The sequence below is a fragment of the Mastigoproctus giganteus genome, chromosome 2, assembly GCF_048544385.1.
Source record: "Mastigoproctus giganteus isolate SK-2022 chromosome 2, ASM4854438v1, whole genome shotgun sequence".
Lineage (NCBI taxonomy): Eukaryota > Metazoa > Arthropoda > Arachnida > Uropygi > Thelyphonidae > Mastigoproctus > Mastigoproctus giganteus.
Genome location: NC_143576.1, coordinates 68,054,769 through 68,069,503, shown reverse-complemented (window position 1 = coordinate 68,069,503; position 14,735 = coordinate 68,054,769). Strand labels below are relative to the sequence as shown.

Genomic DNA, 14,735 nt, shown 5'->3' with positions numbered 1-14,735 from the left:
TTACCTGAACACCCAAAAATCTGGTGGAGTGACAAATGCCATGCAGCAAAAAGAGACCAAAATAAAGCTTGGAATACTTTTAGGCGCTATCCAACCACAGCTAATCTCATTCAGTTTAAACGCGTTAGAGCAAGAGCGAGGTATGTTAGACGCAGTAATAAAAAGGCCGCTTGGATTCGCTTCACTTCAACCATCAATCAAGCAACTCCCACACATAAAATTTGGAAAACAATCAGGAAAATGAGTGGTAAATATCAAACGACACCTCAGCCTATCATGGAATGGAGAGGGCAGAACATTTCTGACCCTACCCAAATTGGCAATATACTAGGGGAAACTTTTGCCAAAACATCAGCAACAGAAAGCTACATACCAGCCTTCAGAAGATTCAAAGCAAATTCAGAAAAACAAAAGTTAAACTTTTCTTCAAAAGCAGAAGAACAATATAACTTATCATTCACTATCCGCGAACTACACCTTGTCAACATCTAGGCATAGCGCTGTAGGACCAGATAATATCCATTATTCAATGATACAGGAACTAAGTGCTGAATCACTGCAGTCACTTCTTGATCTGTTCAATAGGCTCTACCAGGAAGACTCATTCCCTAAACAATGGCACCACGCTACAGTCCTTCCCTTCCTTAAACCAGGAAAAGACCCGACAAACCCTACTAGCTATAGACCCATTGCCTTGACCAGTTGCCTTTGCAAAATTCTGGAAAAGATGGTGAACCGTCGACTGATATGGTACCTGGAAAATTTCAATCTCTTACATTCTGCACAATTCGGCATTCGACAAAACAGATCAACACTGGATATACTAGTAAGACTAGAGAATTCCATTCGGAATGCATTCCTTAGATTGGAACACCATGTAATGGTTTGCTTTGATATCAGCAAGGCCTATGATTCCACGTGGAAGTATGGAATACTCCGCGAATTACATCGCCATCGACTTCGGGGCCATCTCCCGATTTTCATACACAACTTCCTAGACAAGCGAACTTTCCAGGTTCGATTTAAAACTTCATTGTCCGAACTATTTTTTTCAAGAAGGAGTTCCCCAGGGCTCTGTACTCAGTGCTACACTCTTTATAATTGCGATAAACACCATTGCTGAACAACTTCCAAACGCTATCGATAAGGCACTGTTCGTAGATGACCTTAGTATTTCTTGCCATGCGAAAAACATGAATACGACCGAGAGACAGTTACAAGGGGCAATAAATAAGATCAGTACATGGGCACAAACCAATGGTTTTCAGCTTTGTTCTCAAAAAACGTTGTGCATCCCTTTTTGCCGACAACGTAAATTGCACCCACTCCCGGAACTACAACTGAATGGACAACCAGTAGCAGTTCAACCCAGCATCCAATTCTTAGGAATCACCTTAGATCATAAACTTACATTCCTGGAACATATTAATAGACTAAGAACATCCTGCTAACAAAAATTAAATATCATCCGGGTTCTCTCAGCAACAAAGTGGGGAGCTGATCGCCTTACCTTATTACGGCTATACAGATCTTTAATAAGATCAAAACTTGATTATGGGGCACCAGTGTATAGCTCAGCAAGGCCTAGTGTCCTTCGCTGGCTTGATCCTCTCCATCATAGTTCAATATGCATTGCTCTAGGAGCATATCGCATGTCTCCAATACATAGTCTATATGCCGAAGCTCACGAACCCCCTCTCTCTATCAGAAGGCAACAACTTATATTACGCTATGCATATAATATTAGATCTATGCCTGAACACCCAAATTGGGAATTACTTTTCACCCCCAAACACAGCAGGTTATACCATAACCGCCTTACTGCTAACCGACCATTAGGTTTAAGAATAAGACATCTTCTAGAAGAAATTAATCTGAGTTTTGATAATATCTCAAATACCCCTCCACTACTCCTTGCTCCATGGAGCATTACTCCACCTTTATGTGATAAATACCTTCATAAATGGGATAAATCTGCACTACATAAAGAAAATTTCTTACAATTGTACCTTACAGTGGTGGAGCAATTTCCAAACTTTGTTGTAGTTCATACAGATGGGTCAAAGAATGACACCCACGTTGGAATCGCCGCAGTTTTCCCAAACATAACATTGGCCTACCAACTGCCACATGAGTTCAGTATATTTTCGGCCGAACTAATGGCAATTCAAGTTGCGCCGAAGCATATCGAGACCTCCAATATTGAAAACAGTATAATTTTCTCTGATTCTGTAAGTGCACTTCAAGCCCTGGAAAACACCATGAACATCACCCACCCAGTCGTAAAAGAAATAACAAACTCTTTATATACCTTATCTGAGCTTGGAAGAACCATACACTTCTGTTGGGTCCCAGGACATATGGGAATTCCAGGAAATGAATTAGCAGATAATGCCGCAAAAGCAGCCGACTTACCATCTGATGTACAGTGGAGAGTTCCACATCAAGATTATACATGAATAATACAGGGAAAATGCATGTACCAGTGGCAATCAACATGGCAAAACCAACTTGAAAATAAGCTTCGAAGTATCAAGCCAAATCTTGAGCAATGGCCTTCAAGCCTCAGTGCAATTCGAGAACAGGAGGTAATACTAGCTCGTCTCCGAATAGGTCACACTAATATTACTCATGGTTACCTTTTAAGAGGGGAGATTCACCCCCAGTGTGATCACTGTAAAACAGTGCTTTCAGTGAAACATATCCTTGTGGAATGCACAAAATTTGCAATAGAACGCCAGAATCACTTCACTCCAACCACAACTGAAGACCCACTAACGCTTAGTTCACTTTTGGGCAATAAAACAGATGTCTCAAAGATTTTTACCTTTCTCAAAGCAATCAATGTATACCACCTCCTTTAGCTAGTCAACAATCAGTTTCCTGACTCTTGATCCATAAAGAAATAGCATAAATACTAACCTATGTATGGCACACTGTCCATAGATGCCCATGCACCAAAAAAATCCCCAAACAAACAAACCAACTGATGAGTAAGAGAGAGAATGTAAAGAAGCAAAATGGAATGCAAAGGGAATACTTAAAGAGAAGAAGAAATGGTTAGAGAGTTTGTCGCAAGATCTGCAGGATGTTAATAATGGGAAAAGGATTTTTTATTGATTAGTGAAGAATAGGAACATGGATAGTGAGCAACAATATTACCTGTATAATGAGATGGGAAGAATAATTGCAAATGAAGAAATAAGGAAGAATTGGAAAGGTTATTTTAGGAGGCTGATGAACATTAGAGAAAGATGAGATACAATGGAAGAAGAGGTGGATGATTGAGAGAGGGATATCAATAAGTGAAATGCTGGCAGCAGTGGTAAAGATGAAGGGAGGTAAATTGCAATGGTGGCATGAAATGACTGTAGCAATGGTATTATGTGCCCTGGCTAAACAGGGCTGCAATGGATATACAAAATAATGAAAGTAGTATGGAAGGAGAAAAGGATACTGAGAGACTGGAAAAGAGGATTGACTGTGCCTATATGGGGGGGGGTTAAAAGTTTTTAGCCTAACATATAAAAACAAGACAAATAAAAAAAATCAAAGCTATTTTTATTCAACGTATCCCCCCCCCTATATCAATGCACTTTTTACATCAGTCCTCCAAGCATTTTAGTCCCTTGGAATAGAAGTCCGAAGTTTGTTCCTCCAACCAGGCTTTGGCCGCACTGATGATGTCATTTGTGGTGTCAAAATGCCTTCCTTTTAAAACTTTTTTGAGATTGGGGAATAGATGGCACGCAGAGGGAGCCAGGTCAGGGGAATAAGGTGGATGGTCCAAATACAGCAGGCCCCTGTTATAACGCGGTTCGCTTTACGCTGATTCGCTATAACGCTGTTCTTATATTATAACCCGTATCTGACTATAACGCTGTCTCAGATCACCATAACGTTCTTTTACAGATTGCCTTTTTGGCATATTTAACGAAATCGTTTCATTTGATGGAGTCGATAGCTTAAAAGTGAATAGCAAAACAGCATTAAAACGATTCCCACCCTCAGTGAAATTTTCTCTCACGCTAATTTAATTGCAGTACAGTGACTTGTTACGTAGTTCCGAGATCAACATTTTAAAAAATGATCAAGTATATTGCTTGTAATATTTGCGTTATATGCATTTATCCAAAGATTAATCATCACTCAGTACAGTATTACACATGCGTAACGGACAGTTTACTCGAACATTGTATCATAATTAATGCAACCAACACAATTACATTTTTGAAGAGTTAATAATAGCCGATAAGAATGAAAAAGCAACAACGTTTGAGTGCAGTATGAAGACTATGAATGTAAGAAAAAGACTGAATTTGAAAATTAAATTAGATGTTTTGAAGCGAATCGATTCGGGTCAACGACAAGCTAATGTATGCCATAATTTAGGACTTGTAAGTTTAACTGTAAGAACAATTATAAAAAAATAAAGAATTAATTTTAGCAGCGGGAAAGATAGCTGTTCCACTGCAAGCAACTAGGACTAGGCCGGCTATTAGGATTGAAATGGAAAGACTTTAACTAATTTTATTGAAAATAATATCCAATGCAAAATTCAGTTAAGTTAAATATTATAAAAGAGAGAGAGAGAGAGAGAGAGAGAGAGAGAGAGAGAGAGAGAGAGATAGAGAGATTAGCCAATATGATTATCTGAAGAAAACTCACCTAAAAAAAAAAAAAAACGTGGAACCATAAAACTGGTAAGGGCTGGTTGAATAGATTTAAAATCCAGGTAGAAGCCGCAAGTGCAGATGAAGGAGCCGAAACTTTCAAAAAATAACTGGAAAAATTATTGAAGAAGAGTATTATGTGTTATACTTCTCAACAAGTTTTTAACATAGATGAAGCAGGACTTTTGTGGAAACGAATGCCTAAAAGAAGTTTCATATTGAAAGAAGAAAAAAACATGCCAGGTTTCAAAGCGGCGAAGGATCGGTTCGCTTTATTGTTGGGTGATGATGCTGCGGGGGATTTAAAATTAATACCCCTTTTAGTTTATTTGGAAGAGGGCCAAAGTTCAACCCAAAATCGACACATTTTTCTTGATTAAATTCATCAATTAAATTCATGATTTTAATTGGAATTTTAAGTTTAATTTTGATACGTAAATAGTTACCAAATAATTATATACATATGTAATGCAAAATATTTTATACGTACAGATATTTGAATATTAAATATTTTGGCCGACATTTGTGCATCTTTTCACTACCGTTTATTATTGATTAGGAAAAACCTATGGCACAGACTGCAACTCACAAATACATATGTTACCTTATGGGAATGCGGAGCTCACTTAGCACTCTGTTTTTCCGGAAAGAATTATCAGCGTTAAGCGGGGGTCACCTGTATTTGAAACCCATTTGTTTGATTTTTGCCATTGTCTGGTGTGCTGGTGCGTTGTCCTGAAGGAAGATGATGCCTTTGCTTAATTTTCCACGCCTTTTTTCTTTCAATTTTTCCTTTTCTTTGTCTAACTGAAATTCTTCGATTTTCAATTATCATTTCATGAATTTGATTGATGTTTTCAAGAGTTGATGCAGAAATCGATCTTCCCTACCTTGGAGCGTCTTCAAGGACAAAACTGCCTCTTGAATTTGCCAACCCAATTTTTTTATAGTTGCATAAGAACGGCCATATCTTCAAATATTGCTTTTGCAGAAAACCCTTTGAAATGAAGGAATTTTATGATCGCACAGTACTCGATGTTTTCGAACTTGTGATTTTCCCTTGACTCCATTTCTTTAAAGGCTGAAAAAAAAAAGAATTAATTTTTTATATATAATTTTTTTCTGGATTTATGGTTTTTATATTAAAAAAAGATCGCTGATCACAAATATGATAATTAAATTGGTCAGATATTTTTTAAAATGGGTCAGGCTAAAAACTTTTCAACCCTGCATCGTATATAAACTTTTACTACCTATAACTCCCAGATACCCTGGAAGGTAATTGAGGTAGTGGACAATCCAATTCTACTTTGAACCTTATCGGATTTTTTTATAGTGTCCTACAATAAAATCTGATAAGCTTCAAAGTAGAATTGGATTGTCCCATTTTTAGAAATGAGAAAATTGTGATTACCTCATTTTTTTTGGCTGATGTGAAATAAGTTTGCTTCCTTATTTGACCTGGTTAATACTAAGACCAGCTAAAACACTATTGAAAATTGATATAAAAAAATGCAGGTTGCTTTTGAGGACTGTTTTCATTTTTGCATACTTGGCTGAGCATTAATAACCATTACAAATTGAAAATTACTGCATAGGCTACACAGTGTTGAGCAATGAATAAGTCAGTATGACATAAATACCACTACACACTTACTAAAAAAAAATAAAAAAACGTAGTAATACTCTTGCATGGTATAATCCAGTAATGTCTTTTTTTGACTGTTGGAATATTGAACAGTTACAGCCCTTCAGATTCATGGTCCTTAATTACAATACATGTTTGTTGACAAAATTCATATTGTCTAATTCTCCACTTAAATTTATAGTTGTTAGTTGAAATTTCTATTTGACACAATTTAACAACACACACACACACACACACACACACACACACACTCTCTCTCTCTCTCTCTCTCTCTCTCTCTCGCTAGTGCGCCAAAAAAATCCAAACAAACAAACAAACTCTCAAACTCTCTCTCTCTCTCTCTCTCTCTCTCTCAGGATTTTTTTTTTGCTGGTGCAGCAAAAGCTGCAGGCTTCCTTGCACCACATAACTAATGATAACTGTAATACTTGCATTTACTGTGCTTGAGTTGGAGGTTGAGAGGAAACAAGATATTTGTTGACATTAGACTTTAACTTCTGTTGACTATAAATTTTCAGGAAATACGTATGAAGGAAGGTTGTTCCAGAAAACAGCAGTTGAATGAATAAACAAGGAAGATGAAAAGTTGATTCTGTGAGCTTTAAGTTGGACAGTAAATGGATGTTGACTGGTGACAGCACGCATTCGGACTGTTTTGAAAGAGAGTGGGAATTATAGAAGCCAATTCAGAAGAACAGTGCCCATGGAAGTATCTGTAGAAAAGGCATGCAGCAGAAACAGTACATCTGAGACAGCGAGTGCAGAGACTCTGTTAGAGAGGAGTCATTAATTAACCTAACTGCCCTCTTCTGAAGGGAATCTAGAGGCCTGAAAGAGGTTTTGGGGCCCACCGCCCCATACGTGGGAATGATATTCCATGGTAAGGTGGATTTGCAATTTGTATATAGTGAACAGCTGTTTTGAAGAAAACTAACGCCGAGAGCGAAAGAGAAAACCAAGTTTTTTAGATGCAGAGGAAGCAATATTTGTAATGTGCTTGTGCCAAGAGAGAGATTAGAAGTCAGAGAAATCCCCAAAAGAGATATATCATTTTGCCTAGAAATCAGAGTGTCGCCAAAGATAAGCATAGGAGCAGAAGAATCCTTTTTGCGAGATATAAGACAAAACTGAGTTTTAGAGGATTGAAATCAACTAAGTTGCCTTTCCCCCACTGGAGATCGCCATTTAAGGAATTGGTAGCAGATATTTGAGAAGTTGAAGCTGCTTGAGCAGGGCAAGGTTTCTCAAAATGGAAAGTGGAATGCAATGTGCTATCATCGGCAAAACTATTAATAGGATTTCCAGTCAATGGAAGAAGGTCATTAATTCCCCCCACTCTTTTCCTCTTGTATAAATACAGGAGGAAAAGAGTGGAGGAAAGAACTGAACCTTGGGGAACACCAATATTAGTGGAGAAGTTAGAAGACAGAGAGCCATCTACCATCACCCTCAGTGAGCGATCAGAGAGAAAACTGGATAACCAATTATAAAAAACAGTTGGCAAACCATAAGATGGAAGCTTGTTTAGAAGATCTTTATGCCAAACATGATCGAAAGCCTTTGAGATGTCAAGAGCAACTGGTTGTGTTTCACCAAACTTTTCCATTGAATTTGTCCATAAATGGGTAACATAAGCCAGAATATCAGCAGTGAATTGACACTGACAGAATCCATACTGGCGATCATCGATCAGACAGAAGGTTTCTAGGTAGTTTAAGAGTTGGCGGTTAATTGATTTCTCCATCACTTTAGAAAGAGTAGAAGTAATTGCAATGGGACGACAATTGGATGGGAGGGACTTGTCACACTTTTTAGGAACTGGCTGGATATGATCAAATTTCCAAGCAGAAGGAAAAACACCTTTGGAATAAGAAAGTGAAAAAAAAAAAGCGGCAAAGAACAGGAGTAAGTTCAGGAGCACAGGTTTTGAGAACAAGTGGAGAAATACCATCAGGACCTGGAGCTTTCTTAGCATCAAGATTCATCAAAATCCTTCTGACATCCTTTTGATGGAAGAGCACAGGAAGCATTGAATGGAGCGTGTTGGGAATGGTGGGAGGTGTTTTATCAAGATCATTAATACATGAGTTTGAAGAAATATGGGATGCTAGCAGGTCAGCTTTATCCTTGGCTGAAGTGACAACAGAACCATCTGGTTTTGACAGAGTTTGGAACAGAGATGGGCAGAAGTTGCAGCCAATAGCTTTGGCAAGAGACCAGAATGCTTGGCTACCATTAGTGCAAGAAGGAAGTTGCTCTTAGCCTGTAAAAATCTAGTTTGGACTCATTAATAACTGCTTTACAATTGTTGCAAGCTTTGTAGGCAGAAAATGAAACTGAAGAATTAGAAACAAGCCAATTACGATATGCAACGTTCTTCACTTGAACAGCCGTAGTACATTTATTGGAAAACCAAGGTTTAGATAAAGGTTGAGATTTTAAAGTGGAGCGTGGGATAAAGGATTCCATTCCTACAAGAATAATTTCACTGACATGAACTGAGCAAATGATGACATCAGAAATTTTGAAACAGTAATCTGACCAAGGAAAAGAAGAAAAGAAATCTCACAGGTCATCCCATTTTGCATTCTTGTAATGCCAAACAATACGAGGTTGGGAGTAGCCATGAGATAAAGGCTCCATTGGAGAAGAGAGAATCACCAAGTTGTGATCTGAGGTGTCTAAAGGACCACTCACTTTGACCGTGTACTTAGAAGGGTTGTTTGTGAGAAAAAGATCAAGCGTGTCGGCTGTATGGTTAGGATTGTCCAGTATTCTTGTAGCTAAATGGACAATCTGTTCAAGGTCATTAGTAATTGCAAAAGCCTCAGCATCTCGACCAGCTGGAGTTGTGAACATTAAAATCGCCATGGAAAATTACCTCACAGTTAGGAAAGTTGGACTGGAGAAAATCAAGTTGCAAAGAGAGGAAGTCAAAGCGCTCTAAGTGATTAGTGGAGTTGGGAAAACAGTAGAGACAACGGATGAATTTGACACGAGGTAGAGAGATTTTAAGCCAGAGAAGATCGAAAAGAGGAGATTTTAAATTACCAAGTCTCTGACAGTGAATTTCGGAACGGACATATGCACAAGTACCACCTTTGAGGTGAAAGGAATCATACAGAGAATAATTTGGGCAACTGAGATGAGCAGTAGTTGAATCAACCGATAACTGAGATTCTGTTAGAAAAAGTACATGTGGTTTTGACAGACTGCGAGTGGAAATGGACATCATTGAGATTAGAATTGAGACCACGTATATTTGTGAAATGAGCTTGGAAGTGTTTGGGAGATTTAGATCTTTTTGCAGATAGGCTTACTCTGTTAGTTTGACAATTCGTGGTGTATTCAATAGTAAGAAAAAGTGTGGGGGGGGGGCATGCTGTGTGAAGTAATGAAATTTTTGGATATGGTATACACATGGTAAGAATATACCCAGATCCTTGACATGTGGCCTCGACAATCCCCCCCCCCACCCTGCATACACACTACTCGGACTCCCTCCAGTCACTATCTGGCAGAGTAGAGGTAGAATGATTATACACTAGCTGATCCAGAAGCCTCATAAAGAGTTACCAATAGGTTTGGTCCAGTGTACTAACTAGCGGCCGACCTGCGAATACCGTTTTAGAGCTGTACCCTCGAAATATAAGGAAGATTGGATCTTGCCATGATGTTGCCGACCGGAATTCGAGGCGGGATTCGAACCCGCGACCCAAAGGTTGCGGGTTCGAATCCCGCCTCGGGCTTGGATCAAAGTACTGCAAAAACCTTGGGAGGTGCATTATGGCCACAGAAGCCGATGCGCCAACAACTACCAAAAAAAAAAGCCATGATGTTCATCATAACCTCAAAAGTCATCAGTCATACTGCATGATGGAAGAGATTGGGACGGGGTTACCGGAACTTAGATCTGGAGACTAAACATGGGTTCCACCACTTCAAGCCTCCAATAAGCACAAGTATTGGCATTGCACCAGTATTGGCATTGATGCGAGTCATCTACCACCTTGGTATGTTAATAAGACACATAAAACATGATCAAAACAATATTCAGCCTTTACAAACGTGTTTAGTTAACCACGTTTTTTTTACAAAGTTTGTCCTACAAGTCATTAAGTTAGCACTACATTTTTGGTGTGTGAATTTGTACAAAGTATACAAGCGAGCCTTTGTATTTCCTGAAAACTCATTTTCATTTTGATTTCTATTTATTTTAGATATTTTCCATTTTTTAATGACCTTCTTTATATAGGTCATTAAAAAATGACCTAAATAAAAATGAAGTGATATCGACCCGGCGGATTTCAACAGAGAAAAGCAAAGAAAGCAATGTCTGGATCATTGTTGGAGTATGTTACACCTTCAACATCTGGTGCAATAGATATTCAGCATGATAAATCAGAAGAGTAAGTACAAGGTCATCTTCTCAAGAGGATCTAACAGAAAGTTATTCATCCACTAGTGAAGAAGAATCTAGTGAAAATATACATGAGCAGATTCTGAAAAGCAAGAGGAAATAGACAATTTTTAAAGTATTCCGATGTCACTTTTCGGCCTATCCAGGTACCAGATAACTTGAATTTATTTTATTATGAAACACAGTGAATATTTTAAAAATAGGAATGGACCTTTTGACACTGTTGAAAGAGCATGAGAAAAAAATTAAAGGGAAATGTCAACAGCTAACCACTTCCTGGTTTTATAAGACTGCCAGATGGAGAAAAAATTTAATTTAAAGAACATGGACGGTTTATTCATCATCATCAGGAAATTTATTTTGTTTTTGCTGCAAACTATTTTCATTGGAGAATAAAGAAATCAAAACATCCAACTTTATTATGGGATTTAAAACTTGGTGAAAATTAAACCCAAAGGCTTCTGACTATGAAAATAGTGAACAGCATCTTTCGTTCTTGGAGAAGTGGAAAACCTTAAGTGCAGGGTTGAAGTTTCAACAAACTATTGACCACATTTATCAGACTTTACTGGATAAAGAAAAAAGAAATGGAGAGATATTTTACATCGGCTTTTAGATGTAATCTTATTTCTAGCTCGTCAGAATCTTCCTTCCTTTTCGTGGACATGACGAATCCATATTTTCTACAAATAAATGAAATTTTAGAGAAATGGTAGAGTTGATCTCAAATTATTACCATGATTTGAAAGAACATATTTTAAGAATTGAACATTCATCTGATAGGAAAGAACCTTCATATTTATCGGCAGAGATTTAAAATGAGTTTATTAACATTTTAGGAAATAATGTGAGAGAAAAAATAGTAGCTGATAATATAAAACAAGCAAAGTATTTTGGAATTCTATTTGACAGTACACCAGATGTATCCAAATGTATGAAGTAATTACATATGCTCATATTGAAGGTGACAAGGTTTAAGGCAAGGAGTCATTTTTAGGCTTCTTCCCCATTGTTGGGAAGACTGCTACTGAACTCACAAAAGAAATTTAGAATAACTTAGAAAAGGATGGACTCGATATAAATCTGTGCCATGGTCAGGACTACGAGATTGCAGGAATTCGTGGTTGGATCTAATCTAAAATCAAGGAAATTGATTTTAGATTGGATCCAAAGCATTGTTTATACCCTGTGGAAACTACTTGTTACATTTATGCAGATTGCAAGTTTTTTGTCATGTGTAACCTTCTTTGGAAAACCTTTATTCTTTCTTTTCAGTCTCTTTGCACCATTGGGAAATGATGAAAAAAACATACAGGAATGACGGTCAAAAGACTTGCTCAAACAAGGAGTGCATATAATGAATCTGTAAATATGGTCAAAATGAATTTTGAAATTATAACTTCTGCTCTACAAATATTATGCGAATCTCAAGAGAATATAGATACCAGAGGGACTTTTATTACTGAAATTTTATTATCTTCCATATGTGATTTTTCTTTTCTAAATTATCTTTCTTTCTGGCATGAAATTCTACAAGAAGATCTATTTGTGTAAGGTTAACATTTACAAACAGTCGGAATAAGCCTTGAAAAATCTATTGTAAAATTACAGACCTTAAAATTATTTATTATCGAAAAAAGAAATGAAATAGTAGAATAAGCTCTTCAATTTTTAAATACAAGTTATGAGGAAATGGCCATTTCAATAAGAGGAAGAATAAGGATAAAAAAACAAATACCAGGAGAAATGACAAAGGATGTTGGACTGTCACTCCAAGAAGAATTAAAAAGAACAATATACTAATGCCTGGCTAGGTTTTGTCAAAAATTGGATAGTTCGTTCAAAAGCGACAGATGAAATTCTTTCAATGTTTACCATTATTCAACCGTATAATTTGGTTGTTGTGAAGAAAGAAGAATAGGAAATGCATATTTCAAAGTTGACTGAAATTTTCAATAAATTTTGTCATGAAGAAATTGGCCTACTAAGACATCACTTACAAGCTGAAAAAATAAATGTTAAGGAAACAAAACAGTAGACAGCTTTGCAGTTTATAGAGTTTATTATAAAGTGGGATTTTTTTTTGGAATCTCTACCAAATTTATTATTATGTTTAAGGTTCTTTTTAACAGTATGTGTATCTATAGCTTCTTGTGAAAGAAGCTTTTCTGAATTAAAATTAATTAAAAATTACTTCTACTCATCAATGAGTCAGACTAGATTATCAAATCTAGCTATATTATCTGTTGCAAATGAATATGCCAGTAAAATTAATTTTGATGAGGTTATCAATAAATTTGCTGAAATGAAGACACAAAAATGGAAACTATAAATCTGTTCTGTTATTGATTTTCAGGGGAAGGTAAAGAAAGCTAATGGTGAGAACAATGGGAAACTTCAGGAAATCTACCAGACAAACTCATTTCCCGCTACCGCAGTTACTCCCTGCATTCTCAGTAAACAGATGGTTCATGTTCTCAATAGTGGCAGTAGAAGTCAATAATGATGCATTGATTAGTTTTTTCCTCATTATTAAAAGCAGATTATTGGAGTTCATGAGTGTAATACCTTTGGAGCTAAAATCTACTTACGGGTACACCCTCCAGACTGCCTCTGTCTTAGGGTGTTTATCCTCCTCCTACCCGCTGTTTTAAAATAGAAAAACGACTTCTACAGACGGTAGTGGCAGTATAAGTTCATTTTCCTATTTTAAAACAGCGGGGGGGGGGGGTATACCAAGGCAGTCTGGTGTACCCGTAAGTAGATTTCAGCCCACTCATGTACTCCAATAATCTGCTTTTAATAATGAGAAAAAACTAATCAGTACATCGTTATCGACTTCTACTGCCACTACCAATAAAACACACCATCTGTTTACTGAGAATGAGAATGCAGGGAGAAACTGCTGTAACGGGAAATGAGTTTGTCCGGTAAAAGTTTCCCAAAGTTTGCTGTGGTTCTTGTGTGGTTTTCTTTACCTTAGCCAATTTTCATATTTTGTATCTTTTTTTTCTCTCTCTTGTTATTATATTAAATACTATGTAAATACACTGTACTTTATTCACTGAATTTTTAATGTTCCTTGCAAAATGTTCTGTGATTTCTTAAAATCAATTAAGTTTTAAGGCCTTTTTTTTTTTTTTCCTTCAAGTTGACAACATTATTTAGGGGGTGACACCAGTAGGATCTGCCCCGGGTGCAAAAGACTATAGATTTTAGTGGATAATTTTGTGGAGATTTTAGTAAGTTGTAGGGTTGTCTGAAAGAATATTTTTAATTTCATAGTATTTTGTTCCAGTTATGCAGTATATAGTAAAGTGATTCCTGTCACTCTGAATTGTTTTGTTAATGTAGACTAAATACTATATATTTATATAATAATAATCCACTTTTTCACCAATTATTCCCCATAATAATTTTCTCTAGATGTTTGTACTCATTTTATAATTTAATTTATTATTCTAATAAACTGTTAATAAATCCAGTTATGCAATAATTTTAAATTTTCATATTTTGACCCTTCTTTTCATAGATATTCCCTGATTGTCTTTCTTTTTATATGTTATAGGTGACTTCAATTTTTTTTTACTATGCCATCTCTGTTGAAAACAGTTGGTGTTAAACAAGTCTCACAGTTGCAGAGAAATCCAAGAAACATCAGAAATATATGTATATTAGCTCATGTTGATCATGGTAAGAAATGATTATTAGTTTTATTTAATCTGGTCATCTGTAAGAGTTAAATGCACTTCTGAGATGCTCCACTAACATTGACAGTGGTTTTGTTATCTTAAATATTTTAACTGTTGTTTAGTAATTCCTGCCTGCTGATTCTGTTAATGGTATCCAATTGTTGCCGCCATGTACAAATTTCTCACAAATCATGACTTGCACTTGTAAAGTTTCATGTTTACTTCTCCATATGCAAGTCACTATTGTTGAAATCATATGACATTTCATTGTGCTTTAAAATTTTGAAAACCACTGATTTAAA

General features: G+C 36.6%; 1 protein-coding gene across 1 annotated transcript in view; it reads left to right on the top strand.

Annotated features, from left to right (window-relative positions):
• Positions 1-14,735, top strand: part of LOC150089325 (elongation factor-like GTPase 1) — a 549,838-nt gene that overhangs the window by 26,257 nt on the left and 508,846 nt on the right. The window contains exon 2 of the mRNA XM_090389043.1: positions 14,310-14,434. Within this exon, the coding sequence (XP_090245169.1) occupies positions 14,332-14,434 (103 nt within the window). The 5' untranslated portion in view covers positions 14,310-14,331. The remainder of the gene's footprint in view (positions 1-14,309; positions 14,435-14,735) is intronic.